Raw genomic sequence first — 27,270 nt, 5'->3', positions numbered from 1 at the left:
TCATTTGATATTTATAAAGTAAATTACATTTTTTTCTGAAATTATTTTACTAAGGAATGTGAAATTTTATTAAATATAAAGTACAAGTTCAGTATTAACTTTTAAAAATATTTTTGCAGACAATTCTTCTATTTTCAAGATCTCTCTAAAGCATAACAACAGAGCATTAGCTCGGGCTCTAAGTAGAGAGAAAGAGAATTCTCGAAGAATTACTACCGAAAAGATGCTATTACAAAAAGAAGTAGAGAAACTGAATTTTGAGAATACCTTTCTTCGCCTAAAGCTAAATAACTTGGTATGGATATTGTATTGTTTTGGCCTCTATATTAAAATAGAATCTTTTAACTATATTGCTATAGAAACGTTAAATTTTTTTTTTAAATTTCAATTGTAGAGAATTATTGAAAGTCAGTATGCCATGGAAGTCTATGTTAAAGGACAGGCACCTCTTTGTAATAGAATAGACATCTTAAATCTTATTCTAAATGCATGCTGTGTGCTCTACAAACCAGTATAACACCATGATCAACATTTGATTGCTCATCATAAGCAAATCTTAGCCCATTCATACATTTTTACATGGTGAGCATAATTTCTCTAATGAATTGAAGAGGGAGTTCCCACAGTATTTCATTTCTCCTTTAATCTTGCATTTCATTGGCTGCAAGCCAAATAGAATGGAGTTTGTAGTCCTTTCTCCTTTCTTCCAACCTCCAACTACAGACAGAGCAATGAGAGCTGGTATTTAGCTAAGTTGTAACTGTAGCGTTAGGTTTAAAATGTGTAGAAATTAGTTTAAAATGGAAAAATGGCTGTAATACTTTGATGAAATTCATATTACTGACCAACTATGTGATATACAATTTTCCATGTGATATACAATAGTGAGAACACAGAAAAATAAAAGAGCATTTATAACTGATGTCATAAATGTTCACAGTATATCTGTGTGCATAGCTGTTTTGACTATTCATTACAGTAGCACTTGAGCTTAGTATGATCTCAATTGAAAACAGCCATCAGGTGGGATTTCATGTCTGTAATCCCAGTAGTTTAGAAGCTGAGACAGGAAGCTTGCCTTGAATTCAAAGTACTACATACTACTGGTATGTAGTAGTTAGTTCTAAGCCAGTCTGGGTTACAGTGTGAGACTTTGTCTCAACAATTTTGAAAGCAACAATTTTTAAAACTGAGTCTTCTTATACTGATGCTATCCATAAATGTCTGGTATCTCTAACGAGCTCTAAATCATAATTAAAAGAAGTCTTTATTTTACCTACACAGAATAAGAAGCTTATAGAAATAGAATCCCTTGTGAACAACAATTTGATAACTGCGATTGAAATGAGCAGTCTTTCTGAGGTAAGTGAACTCATGTGAGTAGGGCCATTTTTTAGCATTACTAAAGGTGGTTGAGACTAGTTAAACTGCATCTAGGTTAAGGGCTTCAACTGTGCAAAGAAATAACAGTAATCATGTATAATATATCATTTTTATAATTGGTTATTGAAATTATTTCATTAGAATCCAATTTTGATTTAAAATAATAGATTAAACAGCTCTTTGGAACATAATGACCCACCAAGCAGATCTAAAAACAAAATCTTAATAGAAAGGTAGCATTTCAAATTTGAAAATAATTTATTTTAAAATAAAAAGACAAATTAAAAATTTATTGGGGTGAAAAATAGAGGCAGATCCTACTGTATCTCAGTCTCTAAGATAAATTCTAGAAGATTACATAAAACAAACAACAGACAGACAGACAGAATCAGGATAGGAACTGACTTGGAGAAGTGAAGGAAGCAGGTGAGATGTGGGAGAGACCAGTCCCAGGAGCACTGTTTAGCTGGCTGTTGTGACTGTGTGGCAGGCCTTGTCGTTGGTCCGTTAGCGTGTTAGGTAAAACACTAACACTTTAAGCGCTGTTTCCAGAAGGGCTTGTTTCCCCTGTGAACTCAAAGGTAGCCGGCATTAGAAGGAAGAGTGAGAGTGGAGAGTGGGTGGGAGCAATGCCGGAGACTGGAGGTGAGCTTGGAATCTTGCTGGCCCTTTCTTGGGCTTGGTATCCAGCAGACAAGCTTGGAGTCCCCTTCCCAGTTCCTTCTCATTGGAGTTGTTGCTGACGGGCGGGCAAAGAGAAACACAGGCCTGCTTCTACCTCTGCCACAGCATTTAAGAGCACAGGGTGAAGTCTCATCACGTTTTCTTTATTAGTTCGTAGATGTGGGGGGTGGGGTAGGGGGTGCCCACATGCCATGATGGGTTGTGGAGGTCAGAGAACAACTCTCAGGAGTCGGTTCTTTAACCGTGTTGGGAGATCTGGTATTGAACTCCGGTCATCAGATCTGTGTGTAGATGCCTGCTGAACCATCTTGCAAACCCAAAGTAAATCCTTTTTTTTTTCCAAGTCTTGCTGTACATATGGGAGTCAGGAAAAACGTTGGGTAGTTGATTCTCTCCTTCTACCTTAACATGATTCCAGGGGTTGAAGTCAGGTTATCAGCCTTCTTGGCAAGTACCTTTGAGCTGCGGTGGCCTAGGGATTGGCCTAACTAGAAGGACTGGGAAAGAAGGAACAAAGGCACACAGTGAACCGCTGGGGTCCGGTGGGCCACACATGCCGATGGAGATGTGCCACTGGCAACCCGAAAGGGCGCGAGGAGGAGGAGGAGGAGGAAGAGGAGGAGGAGGAGGCAGGTTAGCTGTCTAGGTGCCGGCCTTTGGAGGGGGCAGCCTCAGACTGCGTCATCTCAGACAGCTGGTGTCTGCTGTGCACTCCGGGTTTAGCTGACAGTAAACTGCAGACGTTCATCCTGAGTCAGGAGAGCTGTGCCGTCCTTCTCCCCTGCCCGGGTGGGGGGCTGGGCTGAGGCACTGTCCCTCCTGTCAGTAATACTGGTGAAGTCTCAGGACTTCACCCGCTCCCCACACCTTTACCCACCGCGCCATCTCCTGGTGTGAGACACATGGCTTGTCCTTTGCTGTGAGTGCAGAGTACTTTCCTCACCTCTGTCATTTTTTTTCTCTTTTCTGGATTATTTTGCATCAGTATACAAAGAGCTTATTTAACTCATCTTGAAAGCAACAACAAAAACCACATTCCACTTCTCGGCTCCTGTCTCAGTTTTACTTTGAGAGAGCTGGTCCCAAACTCCTTCCTCTCGAACCCCACCTCTAGGCTTCTCCATCACTGTCGCTCTTCAGAAAGGGAGCAGGGGTCCTACTGACACAAGGTCCCGGGGCAGGTGTCGTCCTCAGGCTGGTTTAGGACCTCCAGGATACCGCACTCCACAAGATCCTCCCCGCCTGTCCTCCTGTCCTTTCCGCCTGTTCGTTGGTTTCCCTCCCCAACTGCTAAGGTTTCAGTGTCCCAGGCTCAGTTCTTAGATTTCTCTCTTCTATCTACACTCATTCCCACTAAGGAATTTCACCAGTCTTTGTTTTAATTAGTAACGTGTCCTGGTAACTCCCAAATGTGTGTTTCCATGCTATATAACACATATGTAGTAGACATGAAGACATTTTATATATATTTTTTTATAGCTGTAACTATAAAAACTAACTATCTATCTAACTAACTATCGTGTGTGTGTGTGTGTGTGTGTGTGTGTACATTTTTATTTCTATTTATGAAAGTTTAGAAGGTTACTTAACAAAAATACCAGGAATGATTATCATTGGAATGTTAATCTTATCTTTATGCTATACTTATTCAACTATTAAAGGCTGACGTAAGGCTGGGTACCTCGCGGGAAGAATAGTTGGCTGGCATGCACAGGGTCCTGAGTTAATCCACACATACACAGTACAAGAGTTGTTTTGTTCTATTTCTTTTGGTATCCTGCTATGATTTACTATTTTAATGACAAGTCTGATATGATAGACTATTTCTTACCATTATTTTTTTTTTTTTTGGTTTTATTCAAAACTAGTTCCATCAGAGCTCCTTTCTCCTGTCAGCTGGCAAGAGGAAAAGGACCAGTAAACAGTGCAAGCCCGTGCACCTGCCGTTTGCAAGGTAATCGTTTTAAGCCTGGGTGAACACGGACTACATGCCCCTGCCTCAGAAGATGCTAGATTGGGCTTTGAGTGCTTTTAGTTAGTTACTCACATCCTAAAACCAGAAAAACAATTCGAGATAAACGGTGTGTACCATCACTTTGTTGAGTTAGGCATTTTCATAGACTTCCGTTTAAACCTCAGCGTAGTTACCTGGGCTAGAGTGAGCCTGGCTTAGAGCAGCACAGACTCCATCACACACCGTCAGTGCTCTCTTGCCCAGCCTGTAGCTGGGCTGCTCAGGTGGAAAGGCCGTGGGTGGAGTCCTGTTTAGGCCGGGTCTTCAGGACTCAGGAAACTTTGTCCTCAGATGCAGATAAACTGAGTTCATCTGTAGTAATTGCTACCTTGAATGACTTTGCTTCTGGCCTCTTTCCACTTTTAGCATCACGTATACTGTACAGCCCTAACCTGTGAGGTTAACTCTCATTTTGGCTATTCTCTTGTCTAAAGTCTCTTTTTTTGATTGATTTGGTTACAAGTCATCAAAGTACCCAGTTTCAAACCTGACATATTAAAACATAAATGTTGAGTCTGAGAGATGTGCCATGACTCAGAACGGATGGCAATGACTGGAATCTTTCCATCTGTTTTACTCAGTGTCTCTGGTGTATGACTTACTAAGTCTGGTGTTTTTATTTGTTTAAGTAGTACAAGCTCTGTATATTACACAGTGCATATGTAGACATGAATTGCCTAAGTGTAAAGATCTTGCATATGTGTGGCTATATGCATGTGTACTATTCCTATGAGTAGCAGAAAATCAGAAGGTGACTTCAAGAAGCATCAGCAGTAATTATAGTTGTCCACTGGGTAGTTCGGCTAAGGGGGACTTTGCATTGTAGTAGAAACATTAAACACATAGAGACGTTTAGGTATGAACTACTGGCTCTGCCACAGGAGGAAAGAATGCTCCTCTCATGTCACTGAGGTCACTTTCTATCTGCTCTAGTTTATTCTGTTGATGTATCTCTTGTCTGTACTGTTACCACTTTGTGCCAGTACATTTTATTAGTGTATTTTTAAAACAGTAAATTGTATTGTCTGAAACATTTGTTTTTTCAAGAATACATTGGCTGTTGTGTATTTATTGTTTCAAATACATTCAGATGCAGCTGGGTGTGTTGGTGCACACCTATAATCCCAGCACTTGGGAGGGCGAGGCAGTATAATCTCTACAAGTTTGAGGCCAGCCTGGGCTACAATGAGTTCTGGACCAGGTTGTCTCAATAAACAAACCAGAAAACCACAACCAAGTATGTTTACTTGCCGTTCAAAAAATTTCATTGTATCCTAATGAAATTTTGTTTGAAATATTATATATATTAAAGGCAGGTTTTCACAAGTGAACAGCATTATATGACTGTACCCAGACCCTGAAGAAAGAAAAAATGTTATCAGTAATCTCAGATATCCCTTTAGCTTCCTCTCTGATCACCACCCAAATGCCTACCTGAGCATTCTGACCTAAAACATCATAGATTGATTTTGTATGCTTTTTGAAATTCCTCTAATGATTGAAAAAACAAAAAACAAAAAAACTTTTAAAAGGTATGACTTCTTTGGGGCTGGAGAGATGGCTCAGCAGTTAAGAGCACTGGCTGCTCTTCCAGGGGCCCCAGGTTCAATTCCCAACACCCACGTGGCAGCTTACAACTGTCTATAACTCTAAGATCTGACACCCTCACACAGACATACATGCAGGCAAAAAACCAATACACATAAAATAAAAATAAATAAAATTTTTAAAAAATATGACTTCTTTTGCTCAGCATTATATTTGTAAAAGTTATTTACAATGTAGCTGTAAGTCACCCTTATTGCTATACAGTAGTCCAGTGCATCTCCATTCTTCTGCTATTCTGCTGGTTTTCCAGTGTTGAGCTGTAGGAATATGGCCACCACATACAGATTATAGATGTCTCCTTCTTGGTGAGTAATGGACATTGTATTTGGTATATACCTAGTTCCTGCTTACCTCCTTAGCTAAGGAGCAGAATTATTGGAGATGTATATATGGCTTCAAGAGAGACTACCCAATCCTTTCTGGAGTAGGCTCCTAGCAGCAGTGTGTGAGCATTCCTTCTTATATCCTAGTGTGTGTGGTATTGAGTTCAAGTTTTCTTTTTACCTCCCTGATGAAGAAGTTAAGCATTTGTTTATATGTGTTCTTTGAGTTGTATTTATTTATTTTACTTTGTGTATAACAAGTTTTTTTTACTTTCTGGCTTGAATCTTTTCTTTTTTATCTCCTTGGGATATTTAGATGAACAGGTCTTCACAAAGCTTGGTTTGTGTGTGTGCACGTGCATTGTTTCTTCCCAATGTTCTGATTAATACTTTCTGTGACCCTTTTTTGATCTTTATTGATTACAGAGTCATTATTCTATTTCCTACCAAAAGTGTATTATCTTTCCTTTCACATTTTCATTTTTAAGAATCATTTTATTATTATTGTGTGCATGATGAGGATAGGAAGGTGCTTGAATGTGCCACGGCATATATGTGGAAGCCAGAGAACAACTTCATGGAGTTAGTTCTCCTCTTTGATCTTCATGTGGGTCCTAGGGATGGAATTCAGGTCTCCAGCCTCTAGGTGCTTTATGTACACAGCCATCTCACCAGCCCCCCCATCCCATCTAGGTCTTCAGTCTGTGTAGAATTGGGGGTATGATGTGAGGGAAGGGACACGGTTGTTATTGTTTTGGTTTTTAGTGTGGAAATCTCATTGGCTTTGTACCATTTATTGAAAACACTATCCTTTCCTAACCTAATGGGCATTCCATCTGTATCATAATGAGCTGACTGGATGGGTATGTAAGAGGCTGTTTCTGAATTCATTGTTCTAATATGTGGGCCTTCTCACTACCAAGCTGCCCAAATTATTAGTTAGTTTTCGCATAAGCCTTGTTTCAGTCTGGGTCTCTAATCTTATTCATTCTTTCATTTTTCCAGTATTAGTATGGCTATTCTTGGCCCTTTGCATTTTGGAAGTAGTTTATCAATTTTGCATACCCACCCTCCAACCCCCCAAACATAAAGGGAGAGTTGGAAATTTGACTGGGAATATGTTCAGCTTGAGGAAAAGATATTTTATACAATTGTTTCATCTATAAGCATGAGGTACTACTTGATCTACTTAGCTATTATGTATGTTCTCCTTATGTTCTGTAGTTCTCTCTCTCTCTCTCTCTCTCTCTCTCTCTCTCTCTCTCTCTCTCTCTCTCTCTCTCTCTTTAGGTTTTTCGAGACAGGGTTTCTCTGTGTAGTTTTGGTCCCAGTCCTAGATCTCGCTCTGTAGACCAGGCTGGCCTCGAACTCACAGAGATCCACCTGGCTCTGCCCCCTGAATGCTGGGATTAAAGGTGTGCACCACCACCACCCAGATTATGTTCTGTAGTTTTCTATACAAAGTTACTCCATATCCTAGGTTCTTTCCTACTTGCTTGATATTTTAGTATTGTGCTGAATGAATTTCTTTGTTTTGATTATTTGGGTTAGGATCTCATGTAGCTGAGGTTGGCCTTGAATTCCTGTTCTTCCTGCCTCCACTGCTAGAATGCAGGAACTACGGACATGTACCAGGACACTTGGTGCTGTTGTTTCTGAATTTTGTTTTCTTCTTGATACTAGTTTGCAGAAATGCAATTTATTTTCAGGTACTGCCTTTGTTTCAATTGAACTTGTTATTCTAACAGTTTGTTGGGGCTATTTATTTGAATTTTCTATGAATATACTTTTTGTTATTTGTAAATAAGCATCATTTTCTTCTTAGCTCCCTAATTTGCAAGCCTTTTTATGTTTTCCTTTTTCTTACTTTATTACAATAGTTACTTGTATTACAGCAGGCATTCTTAATGTGTTTCCATTGTTTGATATGATGTGAGCATTTAGATTTTCTAGATTTTGTCAGATTAATAAAGTTCCAGGCTGAGACAAAATACCACAAGTTCAAGGCAAGCTAAAAGCTGGACAGAGTTATCTAAGCCCACAGTTGTTCATTCATTGTTTGTGTGTGTGTGTGTGTGTGTGTGTGTGTACGTACCACAGAGGAGTTTGTAGAGAGGTCAGAGGGCAGTTTTCATGGTCATTTCTTTCCTTCCACTGTGGGTTTTAGGGATGGAACTCAGGTCCTCAGACTTGCATGGCAGCCACTTTACCCAGTGTACCATCTTACTGTCCCTAAGTCTACAGGTTTTTGTCAAAAAGTTTTTGACAATGTCCCATTTCTCTTACTAAAAATAAGGATATTCAGATTTCCTATTTCTTTGTCAGGTTTTTAACTTTTCTTTAAAGAATTCTTTCATTTCTCAATCATCTAAAAAGTCAAATCATAATGAATCAAGCGCAGCCATTCTGCACAGTAAGACTGTCTTACAAAAAAGCAAAGCACAAATAAAAATTCCTTTGTTCTTAGTTGCTGCTGAATTTCTTCATGAGCTGTTGAGTTAACCACGTGCTTTTTCTGTTGCTGTTTCAAAGACAACTTTTCTGTTAGCATAATGCATTTCAAATGTTTTCTATTCATATAATGGAATATAGTGATTGGTTGATTATTATTAGTGGATGTATTTGTACATGATGTGTGTATGGGGGTGCAAATGCATGGCATGTCTGTAGAGGTCAGAGAACAACTTTGTGGAGTCTCTACTTTTACATGGGTTTTAGGAATTGAACTCAGGTCATCAGGCTTTGCATGGCTAATATGTTTACCTGCTGGGCCATGTCTCTCTGTGATCTATTTTTGACTATTAAGCCATAATTGCATTCCTTTCCTGTATCACAAAATCTTTATTGTTGTTTTAAAGGTGCTTTGCAAGTGTGTTTTAATGAAAATAATTCATAATTTTCTTTTATTGCAATTATATTTCAGGTTTAGGTATTTGGATTATGCTGATTGATGAGTATTCTTTTCTGTTTTCTGGAAGTATATCATAAAGTATTATTTTTCTTTAAAAGCTTGAGAAAAGTTATCTAAGCCTATAGTTTTCATGTAGAGAAATTTTGAGAGTATCTTATTTCTTTTTAAAATATCTTTATTATCTTTAATTATGTGTGCAAGTGCATGCGAGTGCAGATACTCAGAGACTAGAGGCGAATCCTCTGGAGCTGAGTTATGAGTAGTCGTGCGCTGCCCAGTATGGGTGGTAGGAACAAAACTCAGGTCCTCAGGAAGAGTGAGTAGTTCATGTTCTTAATGCTAGGCTATCACTCCAGCTGGTATCCCATTTCTTTAAGAATCCCTGTTTTATTTATCAAGTGTTTACTTTTTTTTCAAATAATTTTTACATTTAATTTTTTTCTAAATGGTCAGATTATTGGCATGTATAGTGATATCTTTTTCTTTCTACATAATTTTTGTAAAACAGAATTTCTCATTTCATTCTCACTTGCCTTAGGGTTCCATTAACTTCAGAAAATGATGATGATGATGATGATGATGATGATGGTGGTGGTAAATGGAAAACAAAGTGTAACAACAGAATGACATCAAAGACATCACCTGATATTACCTCTTCAGTATCAAGACAATCTTTGTCCTTACAGCAGTGTACTTTGGAAGTGTTACTTCCTAAGGAAGATAACCAGAATACATGTGCCTCAGGTTATTCAGAACATACTTCTAGTGTTGATGTACTTCCTAAAGGTAAGATTGTTTTAAAAACTTTATCTAGTTGTTCATCAGATTTTCTTGAGGTTAACAATATCTAAAAAACTCATGAGTTAGTGTCTTAGTTAGGGTTTCTATAGCTGTGAAGAGACACCATGGCTAACTCTAATAAAGGAAAACATTTCATTGAGGTGGCAGCTTAAAATTTCAGAGGTTTGGTCCATTTCATCATGGTGGGATATGGCAGCATGCAGGTAGACATGGTGCTGGAGAAGGAGCTGAAAGTTCTATATCTTTCAGGCAACAGGAAGTGAACTGTGTCACTGGGCAGTTTCTTGAGCATAGGAGACCTCAAAGCCCACCCCCACAGTGACACACTTCTTCCAACAAGGCCACATGCCTCCTAATAGTGAGATTTTGGGGACCGATTACATTCAAACTACCACAGTTAGGTAGGTCTCTTCTATTACTAACTTGTATTTGCTAACTTGTACCATTTAAAACTACTGGTGAAGTTAGAAACTACTGTTAGTCTAGAAGTAGTCTTCAAAAATGAGCAGGACTAAGCCTTCCATTTTGTTTAGCTTGTGATTTGAAAAATACTGTTACATTGATTTGGTCTATCTGGGGGTCTAGATGGATAGAATGACTTTCAAAATTATAACCAGTTAGTTTTGATTGTCAACCTGACATAATGTAGGGAAGAGACTCCATGAGAGATTGTCAAGATCAAGTTTGCCTGTGGGCATGTCTGTGGAGGATTATCTTGATTGCATTGAGTTGGAAGACTTGCCCCCTGTGGGTGGCACCATTACCTAGATAGGAGATCCTTAACTGTTCAAGAGTAGAGAAGACAAGCTGAGTACAAGCATGCATCATTCAGTGCTCTCTTCTCTTGAGTATGGATGTGACTGCCTGCTTTAAGTTCCTACCACTTTGCCTTCCTAGCAATGATGGACTGTAACCAGAATTGTGAGCCAAATAAACTCTTCCTTAAGGTGTTAGTGTCTGTGTATTTTATCAGAGCAACAGAAACGAAACTGATAGTGCTAATGAGCTTGAGTAATGACTTAGTGAGAAAACATGGTGATGCATCATCTCATATACATGGTCTTCCTAATTGATAATCCTATGATGTAGTCTATGATGCTTACATATTTGTTACAGATTTTCAGACTGGAATACAGAACTCTAACTGTTACGCCTAGAGTGTGGTATTTTTCATTTCCACAGTCATGCTGATAAAAATTAATTAGAATAATTGAAGTACTCACATGTCACATTTTACATCTGAATCCATGGAAAATGCATACTACTGAGCATTCACTCAGCCTCTGCCCCAAGATTAGAATAGAGTGTATCCAACAATGGGGCCATTACTACTTCTAGAGCTAAAGGAGATCAGTAAACTCAAATAATAGCAGTAACTCCGATATGGCTAATTTTTATCAGCATGAATTCTGAATAATATAATGATCTGAGAAGAACAGATTCTCAGAAATTCTCTCTGTGAAAAAGTTAAGCATGTTTTGTTTACTGTAGCGTAATACTTTCTATTTCTTCATTTTGCAGAAAGCCATTATGACTCAGATCAAAGTCCTAAGAATTCTCTAAGTGAGATGAAAACTGCCCCATCTTCCAGCCTCAGAAGGGAAAAGCCATCACTTAATAATGTGACTGAGAGGAGGAAGCGTGGGTCTTCTGCAGAGAATCTGTATGTGACAGATTTAGATCACCAACAGATTTCAGCTCCAGGATTCAGTTGGAATAATGAGATAAACGGTCATGCTAGTGAAACCAGTAGTAAAATACCAAAAAATCCACAGGGTTTTCCGAACTTACCGCCTGAGTCTGCCAGCGCCCCCAGTGCCCAGCACATGGAGATAGTGCAGAACACTGATGACTTGCAGTTGCAGAAAACTGTGTACGAAAATGCTGACATGGATTTAACTGCTAGTGACGTAAGCAAAATCATTACAGTCTCCAAAAGCAATACAAATCAAAGGAAGAAAAAGACAGATTGTGGGAAGGAAACTTTCAGAAAAGTGAAAGATCCAAGCTCTGAAAAAAGGAGAGAAAGATCAAAGAAAAAATGTAAAGGTAGTTCAGAAAAGGGTGCCGAGGAAAAGAGTGAAAACAGACCAGAAAGAGGCTCTGTTGTCCTAGATGACAGAGAGGATTCAGAAGATCCGAACTGTATTCCCAATTCTGAACAGCCACCTCAGGCAAACGTGCTGAAGAGTATAACCCCCCAGAGCAGCGTGGAGCAAGAGAACATGCCCACTAAAAAGAGGAAGCCAGCACATACGACCGACGAGCAAGAGGAAACATACCCTTTCTCTCGATGTTCAGTCCAACTCCTGCAAGCCAGTAAATTGGAGCAGTGTCAGAACACCCTACATTGTAACAGAAATAAGCCTTCTCGACAGACATTTGTGATTCATAAATCAGAAAAAGATAACTTATTTCCAAGCCCAAAGGATGAAGAGACCAGTTCTGGAAACCTACAAGTTGCAAATGAATTTCATATAGCTGATCTTTCCACCAAAAATAATGAAAATGTATGTGACTATGAGACCCAGACTATGTTGGACTTGAAAAAGTATGTCAATGCTCAACAAAATCAATCAAAAATAGATAAGCCTAAGCAGAAAATAAACCGGAGGACAAAAATAATTTCTAGTATGAACCAAATATATGAGGATCATGATAAAGGTATTCATGTTCTAGAAAAGGCTAACTTTCCCCTCCAGACCCAAGTCAATAAAGAGACCACCGATGGAAACATAGAAGCTGCAAAAGGGTTTGAAGCACCTCCGCTTTTCACAAGAAACCATGGAAACTTACGTGACTATCAGACCCAGAGTATTCTGGATTTGCACAAGCAGATCACTGGTATACACCCTGCTCAGAATGAGTCCCAAATTAGCAAGATCCCTAGGCAGAAGGTAAATCGCAAGACAGAAATAATCTCTGGAGTGAATCGTTTTAGTAATGACAGAGGTGTTCATTGTTCAGAAAAGAACGAGGCTTTCTTACCTCAAAAGGATAAGGACATCCCTGGAACCTTAAAAGACTTAAGTGAGTTTGAGATGCCTGCTCTTTGTGGCACAGATAGCACAAAGTTAGGTGATTATACGACTCAAACGTTCCATAATGTGCAACCTGCTTGTCACAATGATTCAAAAGTAGGTAAGAAGCCCCGACAAAAGGTACATCGAAAGACAGAAATAATTTCTAAAATCAACCAAATACATGAAAATGATGGAGGAAGTGTACATGACCCATTAAATAAGGAGCTTTGTCAGAAGGTTAATAAATCAGAAAATGTTTCCCAAATGAACCAAATATATGAGAATAATGAAGATGTGAATGCCTTTCAGAACTATATCAAAGATCAAAATGTTATGAATTGCTACTATGGAGAAATCAATAGTAATAAAGAGGAAAATTGTGATTCAATTCCAGATCCTTGCAAACTAGTTAAAAAACAAAGGAAAGAATTAGCAGGTAGAGCAGAGAACGTTTTGACAGGCGATAAGAACAAAGGTATGCTGCAGTTAACAGATTCTCCACAGAAGTCTGTCACCTTAGAATCTGGATTGCACCATGATACTAATGAAGTAGATTCTGGTCCTGGAGAACCAGCTAACCTGTCAAAGAGCCAGAAACAAAGCACTGTGGGTCCACTGGGAGATGCCTTCTCTGTAGGTGTGGCCAAAGGAGGAAACCGCCCAGCCAAAAGAGATAATAAATTGACATCCAAATCAAAGAAAAGAAAGACCCCCCTAGATCTTTCTTCAGATACCCATGGAGCGGTGGAAATAACACCCAACACTGACCACACAAAGTCAATTGACTCCCAACAGACTGATAAGGAAAACTATTTGGGGAATGAAAAGATTGCCAAGAGTAAACCAGACTTTTATACAAAGGTGTTGAAACCTTTATCTCAGATACGTTCACCTAATATAAAGAATTCTTCCTTGGACAATATGTGTGAGAGTTCAGTACTCCTGAGTATTTCTTCTAGTAAAAACCTGATGATGGAAGAAAATTCTTCCCTGGAGAGTGCGTGCATCTTTCCAGTAGGTGATGGTGCTCATGGAAAGATCAAGGAGAGGTCTCATAAGAGCTGCCGCAGAACACGGAAGTCGGGAATAGGTAGGCCAGAGATTTAGAATTAGATTCTCTTCACTTAACTAGTGGTGTATTTTCTATTGAAATGGGCATTTTTGCAAAAATTTTAGAACAGTATATGACTATGTTTAGAAAGAGAAGAAATGAAAGTTTTGTACATTGAGAAAGTAACAGATTATCTTCAGCATTTGAAATGTAAAACCTGATTTAGCTTTTACTACCAAGTTATCTAATAATGGCTTTAGGCAGATAACATCTCTCTTCTTGTGTTTGAAGGGAATTGAATGTTTTAAATGCATATAATAGGAAATTGAATTTATTCTACGGGAGACAATGGCAAATTTTGTAAGGTGGGGCTCGCTCCAGAGGCATACATTCAATGTGATCAGAGCAGCTTTAAGACCAACTCCTTTTCCTCAGTATCCATGCATATAAAAGTAAAGGTTAACAGATGCAGTGAGTGGTAAGTCGTTTACAAAGCAGACATTAAGCTAAGAGATGGTGTGAAATTTTGATTAGAGGAAACTGCACAGATGAAATCAAGTAGGAAGCATTTTAGACTAATGGGTAGGTAAGACTTTTAGTATTAGTGTTTACTTTTGTTTAACCCTGGTTACTAAAATAATAGTGTAAATAAATCAAATCAGGAGGGAAAACCCTCTGAGAATGGCAGTCACCATTTACCATATACACACAGACTTGAATCTATGAATCTCTAAACATATACTTGATATCATACTTCATATAAAACTACTGATCCCACTTCTTCCTGAATGTCCAGTCGTAAAAATGTTCTTTGTCATCAGAGATTTTATAACATTAGACATTCTTATGTGAAAGTTTTTCTGCTTGGGACCAACATTTCAGTGTGTCTATAGAACACTAGAATTTTTAGGCTAAGGCTAATCTAGATAAAAGGGACCCAAGGTAGAAGAATTACAAGAGTCTGGGTGGTAGGATATGTTAAAGGAATAACTCATCTTTGTCTGCCTCAAGGTGATTCCATACACTGAGTAACCAGAGCTGTATGTGTGAGTGAGTATGCAGAGTATGGTGTGGGTTTATGAAGTGTTGAATCATGAAGAGCTTTTGTGATTTTAGAACTAAAATATTGTAGGCCTTAGAGTCAGTCGGGGTGAGGGGCTCTCAATTGAGAAAATACCTTCTGGGGGCAAATCTGTAAGGTATTTTCTTGATTAATGATTGATGGGGGAGGGCCCAGCCCATTGTGGGTGGGCCACCCCTGGGCTGGTGGTCCTGGGTTCCATAAGAAAGCAGGCTGAGCAAGCCGTGAGGAGCAAGCCAGTAAGCAGCTTGCCTGCCTCCAGGTTCCTGCCCTGACTTCCTTCAGTGAGTGACGGTCAGCGAAGTAATCCCTGACCTACCCAAGTTGCTTATGACATCAATAAAAACCCTAAATAAGGCAATTGGTTTGTTTTACATTTTTAGCCTCCTTTCCTCTCAGAATTGAATTTTTAAGTTTTAAAATTTGTTTTCTTTGATTGGGGAACTGTATTTATTTACTTCATAGTTATTTTCATATCTTTATATATGTTTTACAAATATTTGTGAAAACGTTCTTTTTAGGTAGAGAACCATCCCAGGACATGGAGGGTAGCAGTTCTGTGTCAAGCAGCACTGCTGACCCTGAGAATGAGTCGGAAGTGCAGTCTGAAAAGCTGCCGAGAAGGAGAAGACAGTGCACACCCCTCAACCTGCGGGAGCCCAACCTCGTGAGGCAAGTGTGCCAGTGCTTGTCCGTGTGCTCTGAGACGGTCTGCCTGGATTAGTGTTAGTGATACACTCCTGAGTATCACCGAAACACACGCAGGCCAACAGTGTAAACCTGGGAGGGAGGAAATCAAAATGAACCTTTGTTCTTCTCCTTTTTCTTTTTGCTCTGGTTTTAAATTAATTAGTTTCATTTAATTTCCATCTTACTACTGTCATTTAAAAACTTTAATTGGTAGCTATAATTTTTTTAATTTGTTGAATACAATTTACCAACCACTGTTTTCACAGCTATTACCCACATTTCTTTCTTGCGTTGCTCCCTAGAAATCATTGTGGTTTATATTTCCTTTGGTCTCAAAGAGGAAACAGTTGTTTTCTTAATTTTTTTTTTAACTGCAAACACACACTAGCAAAGAAAGACTTTTTCTCAATTTACCCACTCCTCAGCTTCAGGAGTTATCAGCACTGTGCTGTATGTGATTCAGCTGTTGTGCTTTTAAAGCAAGTCTCTGATACTGAGTGATTTCATTCATAAAATACCTTTATATCTGTCTTTAAATAATAGTAAGATTTTTCTGGGGTTGGAGAGATAGCTTAATCAGTAAAGTGCTTGAACAAACATGGGAACCTGAGTTCAGATCCCCAAAAGTCATGTACGAGTCAGGCCTAGCCACATGAACCTGTAACCCCAGTACTGGAGATGGGGAGATAGCAGGGTCCCTGGAGCTTGCTGGCCAGCCAGTCTAGCCAAATCTGAGAGTTCTGGTTCAGTGAGAGACCCTAACTCTGAGAGAATCAGCTAAGGAAGACATCTTGACATTGACCTCTGGCCTCTACACACACACACACACACACACACACACACACACACACACACACACACATTCACACTCACACACTCACGAATTTCTTAACAAAGTTACCACAGTAGGATTAGGCAGGACTAGGGTTATAGCTCAGGATAGCTTGCCCTGCATGCATGAGGCTTTAGTTCACAAAACTATCAATAAATTCTTATTCTCTTCTAATAACTGATCTATTCACATTTCCTTGATTACCATAAAAATAACCCACTGACTTTACATTGTTTTGTTTAAAAAAATCTCATGTTTTTTAAAAACATCTCATGTTTTTAAGGTTAAGTCAAGTAGCCTATCTCATAAAAATCAGTTTTTTCTTAAAATTCTCAAAAGAAATCATATTGTATACCAACATTTTCTGCAAGCTAGAGAAAACGATCACACACTGTCCTTTGCATTACTTCCATGCTTGCCCCTTTTATAAACCTTGCTGATTTGGGCAGGCATTTCCCAGCAGTGGTCAGCAGATGGCAGTACTACAGGGGAGGAGGGCAGAAGGGGAAAGAAAGGACCACGGGCTTTTACAGCGCAGCTTTCTGGAGATGGACAGTATGCCTTTTGGGGACAGACTATCTACTTCCCCATTTTAAAGTGTATAGAACCGTGGGTTTTAAATCTTCACAGATAAAGGATGCAGGGCATACATAGTTCAGTAGATAGGCCCTTGCCTGTTATATACAAGTACCAAGAGTCAGTTCCGAACACCACCAAAGAAACCCTTTCACAGATATGTACAGCCACTACCACCATCAATTCTGGAACAGTTCTTTACCTAAGGAAGAAGTCCTGCGTTCCCATACCTCCTCCTAGTTGTAGATACCTTTGTTCTAGACATTTAAGAGCATAATTGTATCTAGTCATTGTGACTGACTTATTCCGTTGCACGGTGTTTTCTGGGTTCATCCATGTGGTAGATTCACTCCTTTCTATATTAACCAGCATTTTACTGCATGAATAGACCACAATTTTGCTTTATTCAGTTACCGTGATTGTACTTGACTTTTGTTTTTTCATTTCTCTTCCCGCTTGTTCCTGCTGTCATGAGTGATGTCGGTCTGAAAGCTCACGTGTAAATTTTTGCATGACCATGTTTTAATCTCTCTCTGAGCTTACACTCAGGATTGGAATTGTGTAAGGTGCTAGACTGTTTTACATGACTACCAACTCCGTATTAGAATCCGGTTTCTTTTTACTCTGCTTGTTCAGCTCTGTGATTCCAGCCTCTTTATGAAGTTGTATCTTGGCGTGGTTCTGATGAACAATGTTAATGTTAAGCGTCTTTGCATGTACATCAGAGGCCAGTTGTGTGCTGCACATGGCTCTTCTCTGCAGTAGAGTACCAGTCAGAGCCCTGCGTTAGGGTTAGCTTTGGTGTCTCCTTAACTTCGTCACACCTGTCAGTTCCCTAGTCCTTCTTCCTCTCATGACATCTTGAGGATTACAGATCAGTTATTTTGTAGAATATCCACAAATTGAGATTTGGGATTTTTTTAACTTTTTTCCCCCGGTTATGCATTTTTAGTGAATTTCACGTGAAGGAGGCATCCTCGCTGCGACATACCAGGGTTCATTTTATTAGTCTGTCTCACTGCCATGACGAAGGCTGACCTCGGTCTCTTGGCTCCTGTGCTTCCCCTGGCTTTCCCATGGGAAAATCTTATCTTTTCCTTAAAGATTGGGGGAGATACTTTGAGTCTACATATCATGTTCCTCAAATTTTTCCTTAGTGATTTCAGTATTTATTAGTAGCTTTTGCTTGAAATCAGTACCAGTGTGAGGCGTGAGACCATTACTGACTTCATGTTTTACTGCCTCTGTGAGGAAATGTAGATGTAACTAATCGTCTTATTAAAATAAGAAATACAGAGCCAATGTAAAAGAGAAAGCCGAGAGGTCAGAGCTCAGAGATAAAATCTTACCTCCTGCAGTGCTCCTAGCTTCCCCGAGAGAGAGCTACTTCCTGTTTGTCTGTGTTTAAATAGTCTTTCTGTTCTGCCTTCTCATTGGTTGTAAACCAACCACATGACTGCCTCATCACTGCCTGTAAGTACCGCCCTCCAGGTCTTAAAGGCGTATGTCTCCAATACTGGCTGTATCCCTGAACACACAGAAATCTACCTAGCTCTTCTAACCACCACGCTCTTGCTATGGCTCTAATAGCTCTGACCCCAGGGCAACTTTATTTATTAACATAAAATTAAAATCACATTTCAGTACAAATAAAATATCACCATATTTCCCCTTTTCTATTTTAATAAAAAGAAAAAAGGTGCCGGGCGGTGGTGGCGCACGCCTTTAATCCCAGCACTCGGGAGGCAGAGCCAGGTGGATCTCTGTGAGTTCGAGGCCAGCCTGGGCTACCAAGTGAGCTCCAGGAAAGGCGCAAAGCTACGCAGAGAAACCCTGTCTCGAAAAACCAAAAAAAAAAAAAAAAAAAAAAAAAAAAAAAAAAAAAAAAAAAAAAAGAAAAAAGGCAAAAGGTTATAACTAACAAAAGAAAAACTATATACAAAAGTACAATAACTATATACAATATATACAAGTAACAAATACCTAAACGATGTCTAGTCCATTTGTATTTGACAAATCAGAGAAAATAATTCCCTTATCTATCCTATTTTAGTAAGTCCAAAATGTATCTAATTCACTTTGTATCCTAATTAATCTTCAACTATAACTAACTAATCTTCAACTCCCTCAGAGACCCAAGAAGGAAATAATATTAGCTAATAAAAATAAAAACAGGAAGTGCACAAAAGCAACTTCCAAAAATTTTGTGAGTTGACAGAAACAGCCAGCTGCCTGGACAGTCACCTGAGGTTTCTTCGCAGTGTTGGGGCATCATCTTCAGCCTATAGGCTTATCGTATCTGACAGACTCATTTGTGAAGTTGGTTGTACACAAGGTCAACAGTTCAACCTCACATTGGGTGAGAGCAGTTCATGTACCAGAAACACCTGAATTCCACTAGTGTCCTGTCATGATTCAGGATTTTAAATTCTGGAAATTGTTGACAGTTTTTTGAATTCAGCTGTCCATTCTTCTTGGCTGTGTATATATGGCTTCATCTCAGCATCCCCTTCTTCTCCACATCCCTCTATTAAATGCCAGTCTACTATTGAGAGGCGTGGTGAGCTTTCAGTTGCTGTTCCATTGCACAACAGAAGCCATCGGCCCACTGCCTGTTCAGCTGCCTTCGAAGAAAAGGGCACTGTACCTTTTCCGGATTGTGAAGGCCACTTCAGGGATGGTGCCATATTGTCCTGGCCTCAGAAGATGCCTTCTGATAAAGCCATAACCACACTTGTTTTGGCAAGAATCAGTAGTCCTTTGTTTCGTGTTCTGTCTGTCCATTTTGTCCTGTTGATTTGAGGATACTTTGTTGTCCAGTGGCTAACTTTTGCCACAATGAAAGTTAACTCCATATGCAGTTTCTTCAATGCCCATTTTTTCTCTGAAGTAAATTGGTACTGCCAGGAGCCGACATGTCTCAAAAAAGAAAAATTTCTAAGTTATTAAAACATTTTAAATGCCATATTCGGTAGATCTCTGAAGAGTTTGAAGATGACCTGTCTAAAATATATCTGCTCAATTTTTAAAACATATCTAATATGACTACAATTTCTATTGTAATGTCTAACTACTAACTTTCATTTCTTTATATCCTAATAGTTGGTAATAATGTAAAGTATTTAAAACTAGTAATTGTCTTTTTCTTTTCTTTTCTTTTCTTTCTTTCTTTCTTTTTTTTTTTAAACAAGAACCTTAAATCTAATCTCCTTTGCTTAGCCTTTTTCCTAACCCTTGACAACAACTTGTAACCTACCCCCCTAAATAATGAAAATTATCCCAGACCCAAAACCCATTAAAAAAACCAAAAAAAACCACCCGCCCCACACCACCTCTTTGGGAATGTGGGCGTCATTCTTAAAATTGCTTCCTGCTGGGTATGGGTGAAGTTATCTTTATCCTGAAAGAAAAATTTTAGGTTAATTGTTAAATTCTAGGAAAGGTAACTATATCCTTCGTTATTATCTAGTCTGTGTATAAAGCCAAAGTTCAGGGTTTATCTCAAGTCCTTATGCAAGTAGTCTTTGAGACTGAATCATCTCAGCTACTCATCTCAAAATTGCTCTGAGCACCTTGTAGTTCAAAGCTGATCTGTAGATGATGTTTGTCAGCTTAGTGATATTATTATTGTCCACGTGGAATTGTTGTTGTTGTTGTGGGGCCCCATCTTCTTCCCGGAGATTTCAGTTGATGTTAGGCCTGGCCGTGATTTCCTGCAGAAAACTGATAAGAGACTCGAACACAAAGACATATATATGCAGCTAATTGAAGCCTTTTTTCTAGAATTAGTTAGTACTCTATATGACCATTCATATCTTAACAAAGTTTAAAATGTATATATATATTAATCTTGTAAATTTTGATATAAAATTTATACTTTAAGAAAAGTTTAAAGAATCAGAATAGAATCAAAGAGTTGAGATTAGTAATAGAATAGTCCCTTAATTAATTTGGCTTTTGTCCTGTCCCATAGCAGAAAATGGCTCTTTTATTCTGGCATGATACAGGGAGTTTGTATTTTCCTTTTAACAACATGCTTGAGTTTAAAGAAGGAGAGAGCCATTCTCCAACTCCAAAGTCAGCTTTAAATTTTAATTGAACTGGGACTATTAGAAGACCAATAGTGTTAAATCTTTAGAGAAAAGCAGAAACAAACATTTAAGAAGACATATTTTTTTTTTTTTTTTTTTAGATTATATACGCCGTTTCACTCTGTTTCCTGGAATAGATGATTTGTCCCTTTTCTTCAATTGTCTCATTTGTCTTGTGTTTTTCAGATTCCTTAACCTTCATTCTCCTAAAAGACAAAAAACAAAAACCTTTCCCCAAGACTAATTTTGGGGATGTTCCCTTTTGGCAAGTTATTATCTGATTAAATGAAAAGGCATGTGTTACTGGTACAAGTTAGTTTAAATTGGATGTTCATGCTAGTTGATGAACTATCATCTCCTCTAATTAAGAGGTTTCTCTTGTTCAAATCGAACCTTTATCAATTTTGATGGTACCCACAGCTTATCTTCTCCTGTAGAAACAAAAGCAAAACCTCGTCCCCAACGTAATACATACCCTGGTTTCCATTCTGAGGTCAGCACATCCTTAAAGTATATAGGCTGATTTAATTCTGTAGTTTTTTCTATTATCCAATGTCTCTATGCAGCTGTTGTTCCTTTCTCATTGGCATTCAGAAAATTCAAAGTTAATAGAGCATTATGCAGTCTATTTCTGGGGGTTTTTGTTACTCCTTTCTGTTTATTTAGCATATCCTTTATAGTTCTGTTTGATCTTTCTATAACTGCTTGACCTGTAGGATTATGTGGTATACCTGTAATATGCTTTATTTTGTAATAAGCAAAAAACTGTTTCATTTTAACAGAGACATATGATGGAGCATTGTCAGTTTTGATTTGTGCAGGTATACCCATGATGGCCATAACTTCTAGCAAATGAGTGATTACAGAATCAGCTTTTTCAGAACTCAGAGCAGTTGCCCATTGAAATCCTGAATAAGTATCGATAGTGTGGTGTACATATTTCAATTTTCCAAATTCTGCAAAGTGAAACACGTCCATCTGCCAGATTTCATTCCTCTGAGTACCCTTTGGGTTACATCCTGCTGGCAATGGCATTTGATTATAGAAGGAACAAGTAGGACATTTCTTTACTATTTCTTTGGCTTGTTGCCAGGTTATGGAAAAATCCTTTTTTAAACCTTTACTATTGACATGATGTTTTTATGAAATTCTGAGGCCTCTAGCACATTTCCTATCAATAATTTATCAATCTCATCATTGCCTTGTGCTAAAGGGCCTGGCAGACCAGTATGAGATCGGATGTGAGTTATATATAAAGGATGACTCCTTTTCCTGATTGTACCTTGTAATTGAATAAATAGTGAAGTTAATTCTGAAGCATCAGGGATAAATTCTGCAGTCTCAATATGTAATACCACTCTTTCAGCATACTGAGAGTCAGTTACTATGTGGAGAGGTTCTGAAAAATCCATTAATACCAACAGAATAGCATACAATTCTGATTTTTGCACTGAATTATAAGGACTTTGAACTACTTTACTTAAATTTTCTGATTTGTAACCTGCCTTTCCTTGTTTGTTGGCATCTGTATAAAATGTACAAACTCCAGATATGGGTTTTTGCCGTACAATTCGAGGCAAGATCCAATCAGCTCTCTTTATAAAATCAATTCTGTTGCTTTTGGGATATTTGCTGTTAATTTCTCCCAAAAAATTACTGCAAGCTCTTTGCCAAGGTTCACTTTCTGTCCATAATTTTTCAATGTCCTCCTTAGTTAAAGGTACGACAATTTCTGCTGGGTCTATTCCTGCTAATTGACGAAGTCTCAATTTTCCTTTGTAAATCAAGTCAGATTTTTTCCCCATAAGTTTTTAATTTTTTATTTGGTTTATTTGGTAAAAATATCCATTCCAATATAATATCTTCCCTCTGCATTAATATTCCAGTAGGAGAATGCCTAGAAGGTAAAATAACCAAAATGCAATCCAGCTTTGGATCAATACGATCCACGTGCCCTTCATGTACTTTCTTTTCTACCAAGGCCAATTCTTTCTCAGCTTCAGGTGATAATTCTCTTGGACTATTTAAGTCCTTGTCACCTTCTAAGGTTTTGAACAAATTAGTCAGTTCATCATTTTTAACCCCAACAATAGTTCGTAGATGAGAAATATCTCCAAATAATCTTTGAAAGTCATTAAGAGTCTGTAGTCTATCTCTCCTAATTTGCACCTTTTATTGACACAGTGATGTAAACTAATAGCCTCATGTCATATTCTAGTTGAAAATCCAGTACTGTCTATCTTTACTTCTTTATTCAAGTGATCCAGCTTTGGTATTAGGAGCCCCTTCAGAATAGATTCTGACTTCCTTCAACAAGACTTCATGCTCTTCTGACATTTCATTACTTTCTCACACCACAGATGTTCTCGGGTCATCATAGTGTTTTTCCTGCCCTGGCCCTGGACTCAGATGCTTCTTCAGGAATTCTGATTTCCTTGACTGTAAAATTATGTTTAGCAACCAGAATCTGGGCTCTATGTTCATGGCTAACATTATGTAGTACCACCCAACTATTTCTACGCAGTATTACCATAAATCTAGTCACTCACAAAAAGCACCTATTTATTATTCCTCAGACTGTAGGCATGGCTTAATTCATGTTTTGCTTAGGGCTTCATAATACTACACTCAGGGTGTCAGAGAAGCTGGTTCTAGAGGCTTTCCTAGCAGACAGTGTTGGTGGAATTTCCTCTTCTTGATATTGGCCATAGATTGTCTTCACTTCCTTGCCACGTGAGCCGCCCCCACCCCCCCCCCACCCCCCCCCCCCCACAACAAGGCTGCTTGTTCAAAGCCAGCTGTAGAAAGATCTATAGCGAAGCCCTCTAGAGAGATGGTGTTTTATAATGAAATGTGCTCTCGGAAGTGAGTGATCTCTCCCCCTTGTCACTTTATTAGTTAGACACAAAGTTCCTGCTCCTGCCCATAGTCAACTGGAAGGACTGAATCAAAGGCATGAGTGCCGGTGGGTGGGGGTTGTAGGTGGTGTCCTTGTTGAAGTCGTCTATGGTAGGGGTTATAGTTGGGCCCTCTCGCAGACAGCACTAGGAAGCCTGTGTATGTGCACTAACCCACTATTATGTGACAAAAGTTTTCCTGGGGTATGTGGTACACACATCTATTCACATCAGATAGGAACCCACAACAGATGGACACCACCAAAGTCCAACTTGGTGAACCAATGAGTTTCATTGGGGTGACTTACAGGAATGTGGGTGAGGGGTTACTTACTGGAGCAGAAATGACTCAAAGACAACTGCGTCACCAATGCCCACCCCAGCATGGGTGACAGCTCACACAGCATGGGAACCTGGAGCTCACTGCACAGCCTGCAGGCTTCTCACCAGGTTGGAGAGTGTCCCTTCTAAGCGACTCCAGTCTACAACTCTTCCAGGAAGCTGGTCTGGTCTCTGAGTCTTCTTTGCAGCTTGGCTTATCTAAGAGTCTTCTTCAAAGCCTAGCTTACTTCCATCTGAGGGAGACTCTCAGCTTTTATTGCTTACTCTAGTGTGGTGGTTCTCAACTTTCCTGATGCTGTGACCCTTTAAACAGTTCCTCATGTTGTGGTGACCCCAACCATAAAATTATTTTCATTGCTACTTCATAACTGTAATTTTGCTACTGTTATGAATTGCAATGTAAATATCTGTGTTGTCCAGTGGTCTTAGGTGACCCCTGTGAAAGGGCCATTTGACCCCCACCCCCAAGGGGTTGTGGCACACAGGTTGAAAACCACTGCTCTAGTGAATCTGGTCAGTTTCAGGGACTTCCTAAAGCAATTTTGAGTTATTTACCTTCCTGTTTAAGGAACCCACAGGATGGAATGTTCTAGTATCAGAGGAAACTGTTATACAACATCCACATAGATATATACTTTTATGTTTCCGTATATACTGTGTGTATAATAAAACTGTGATATATGAGTTGTTCTAGTACCTCTAATTTTAATTCAGTACCACAGGGTTCATTTTAGCGGTCCCCTTTGCTTAGTTTGTGATTTCTCAATCAGTGAGAAGCCTGGTTCTCATTATCTGAAAATACTTACTCGTTTGTTCAATTCTAGTACATAATTTCATAATTATTATCCCATATTCCCATTAGAACCACTTTACCACCTGGATTGATATATAAAGATTAGATGGTTTCATAAACCCGTGAGGTTCAGGCATACATACTGCTTCTCTTTGCCGGTACCAGTGCGCATTCCCAGCAGCCCTCCAGGAGAGCACCCTGCAACCCTAACGGAATGTACTGGTTTTTTTTTTAATTTGTGCCAATAGCAGGTGGGAAATATTACCTTGGTACTGTTCATTTGCATTTCTGGGGGTACTTTCCCTAGGTTTACTCTGTCCTCGTCTCCTGTTTTCTCTCTGACCCGTCTTTCTTAAACTAAAAGTGCTGCGGTGAAGTCTATGTGTTTGCTATGCCCCGTCTGTCTACTCTGTCTAGTCTTTGTTTCAGAAAGATAATTGCTCTATGATTTAATATAAAAATCATGATTATATGTTCACCGTGGATTATGGATTTTACTGTTAAAATGCCTTCTTTTGATCTTCAATGCTTTGCATCTTAAAAGGTCAATATTTTTAAATTATATTTGTTTCATCTTCCTGATGACTCCTGTATTCTAGTCCTTACGCGTGCGAGTGTCTCTTGAAATGGACACATCTGCAGTATTCTGTTTCCAAACCAAAACTGAAAGAAGAAAGTGACAGCTGGGTTGTCTCATTCAGTATTTTTACTGAAGTATACTGTGATTTTTGTTTAAAAGTTTTTATCAAGTCCAGTTTCTCAGAGTGTTAGTGTCTCTGGCTCTGGAGAAGAGTTACAGAAGAGGAGGAATCCTGTTCTCCTGCTAGCCTTTCTGCCTTGTCAGTTTGAAACTGTACACGTACATTTCATCCAGAAACACACACACCTTACATCTGTGTATGGGCATGCGCACACAATGTAGAGAAGAGATAGACCACCACCTGGAGCACTGTGGAGGATGGTCAGCCCTCCTTCTGAGAAAATAAGAATGGCCAGTGAAATACTGAAAGGAAAAAGTAAACTGAATGTACCTCTTAGCTAATATAAAAAAAAGACTCGGCTCAGAAAGAGGTGAGAAGGAACCCCTTTAAAGAGGTAGGTGGAGCAGGAGCTGGCTTTTGTCTGAAGGTGCTTGTCTAGCTAGGGAAGCCTTATGATCCTGGGGCAGAATGGACATCCCAGGGCTTGGCTGAAATGAAGTCTAATGCAGATTCTTTCAATAAAGCTGAACTATCTCAGAAGAGCAGCAAACTAAAAATAAATTCCCACTGGCCTTTTTCAGCCCTTGAAAATAACTCTGGTCCTGAACTTAGAACAAACATTCTGAGAATTTATAATAAAAACCAAGCCCTTATTCCAATTTCAGCTGAAATCTGTACTATTTGGAAAGTGTAGACTTGGAATTGAGGATGAACTGTAGTTTCCTTTTCTTGTAAGAAGCAAAGTCAGTCTTTTCTGGAGGAAGATGCCTCCGTCTCAGGCCTCACGTATTTTCCACAGCTAATGTTCTGAGGGAAGTAAACAACTAGCTCACAGGAGACAAGACAGGCAGCCTTAGACCTCAGCCCACACAGGAGGGTCTGAGGTTCCCGCAGAAACAACTGCTGCAGCAGTCGAGATGAAGTGAGTGCCTGGGGTTCCAGCTGGGGGAGGCTTGAAGGTAACCAAGATGTTGAATGAAAATAACAAGTCCCAGAAAAACCCACAGTGTTGCTGAATCTATTTAATCTTAACAATAAAAACCCAGAGTCAGATATTAGGGTGAAAGCTGAAAGGTCAGAGAAGCAGAGCAGCAGCCGCTAGAGACTTCTTACCTCTACAAATCTTCAGACCGAATGGGAAGCCGAGATCTGTCTCCACCCACCTTATATTCCTGTTTCCTCCTCCCAAGTGCTGGGAGGAAAGGTGTGTGCCACCACTGCCTGGCCTCTAAGGTTAACTAGTGGCTAGCTCCACACTCTGGTCTCCAGGCAAACTTGATTTGTCAGAACACAAACAAAATATCACAACACACAGTGTGGTTTCTTTGGGCTAAAGAGACCTACTGTAGATAAACCCAAGTAATGTTTGTTCTTAGGAGTACAACCATGGGTGCTAAAAACTCAGAAACCCAGGGCCTCCCTCATCCACGTGACGGCTGTGATTTAAGGGAACCGCTTACTGGAAATGA

At 39.2% G+C, this 27,270-nt stretch overlaps 1 protein-coding gene across 5 annotated transcripts in view; it reads left to right on the top strand.

Annotated features, from left to right (window-relative positions):
• Sgo2 (shugoshin 2) overlaps positions 1–27,270 on the top strand; it is a 34,177-nt gene that overhangs the window by 6,480 nt on the left and 427 nt on the right. For all 5 annotated transcript variants that reach the window (XM_015994037.3, XM_006975119.4, XM_076550351.1 and 2 more), the window contains 6 exons: positions 120–295; positions 1,285–1,362; positions 3,936–4,021; positions 9,462–9,709; positions 11,246–13,837; positions 15,401–15,551. In XM_015994037.3, coding sequence (XP_015849523.1) covers positions 120–295; positions 1,285–1,362; positions 3,936–4,021; positions 9,462–9,709; positions 11,246–13,837; positions 15,401–15,551 — 3,331 coding nt within the window. The remainder of the gene's footprint in view (positions 1–119; positions 296–1,284; positions 1,363–3,935; positions 4,022–9,461; positions 9,710–11,245; positions 13,838–15,400; positions 15,552–27,270) is intronic.

Source organism: Peromyscus maniculatus, chromosome 13 (assembly GCF_049852395.1).
Source record: "Peromyscus maniculatus bairdii isolate BWxNUB_F1_BW_parent chromosome 13, HU_Pman_BW_mat_3.1, whole genome shotgun sequence".
Taxonomy (NCBI): Eukaryota; Metazoa; Chordata; class Mammalia; order Rodentia; family Cricetidae; genus Peromyscus; species Peromyscus maniculatus.
This window is presented reverse-complemented; position numbering and strand designations above follow the sequence as displayed.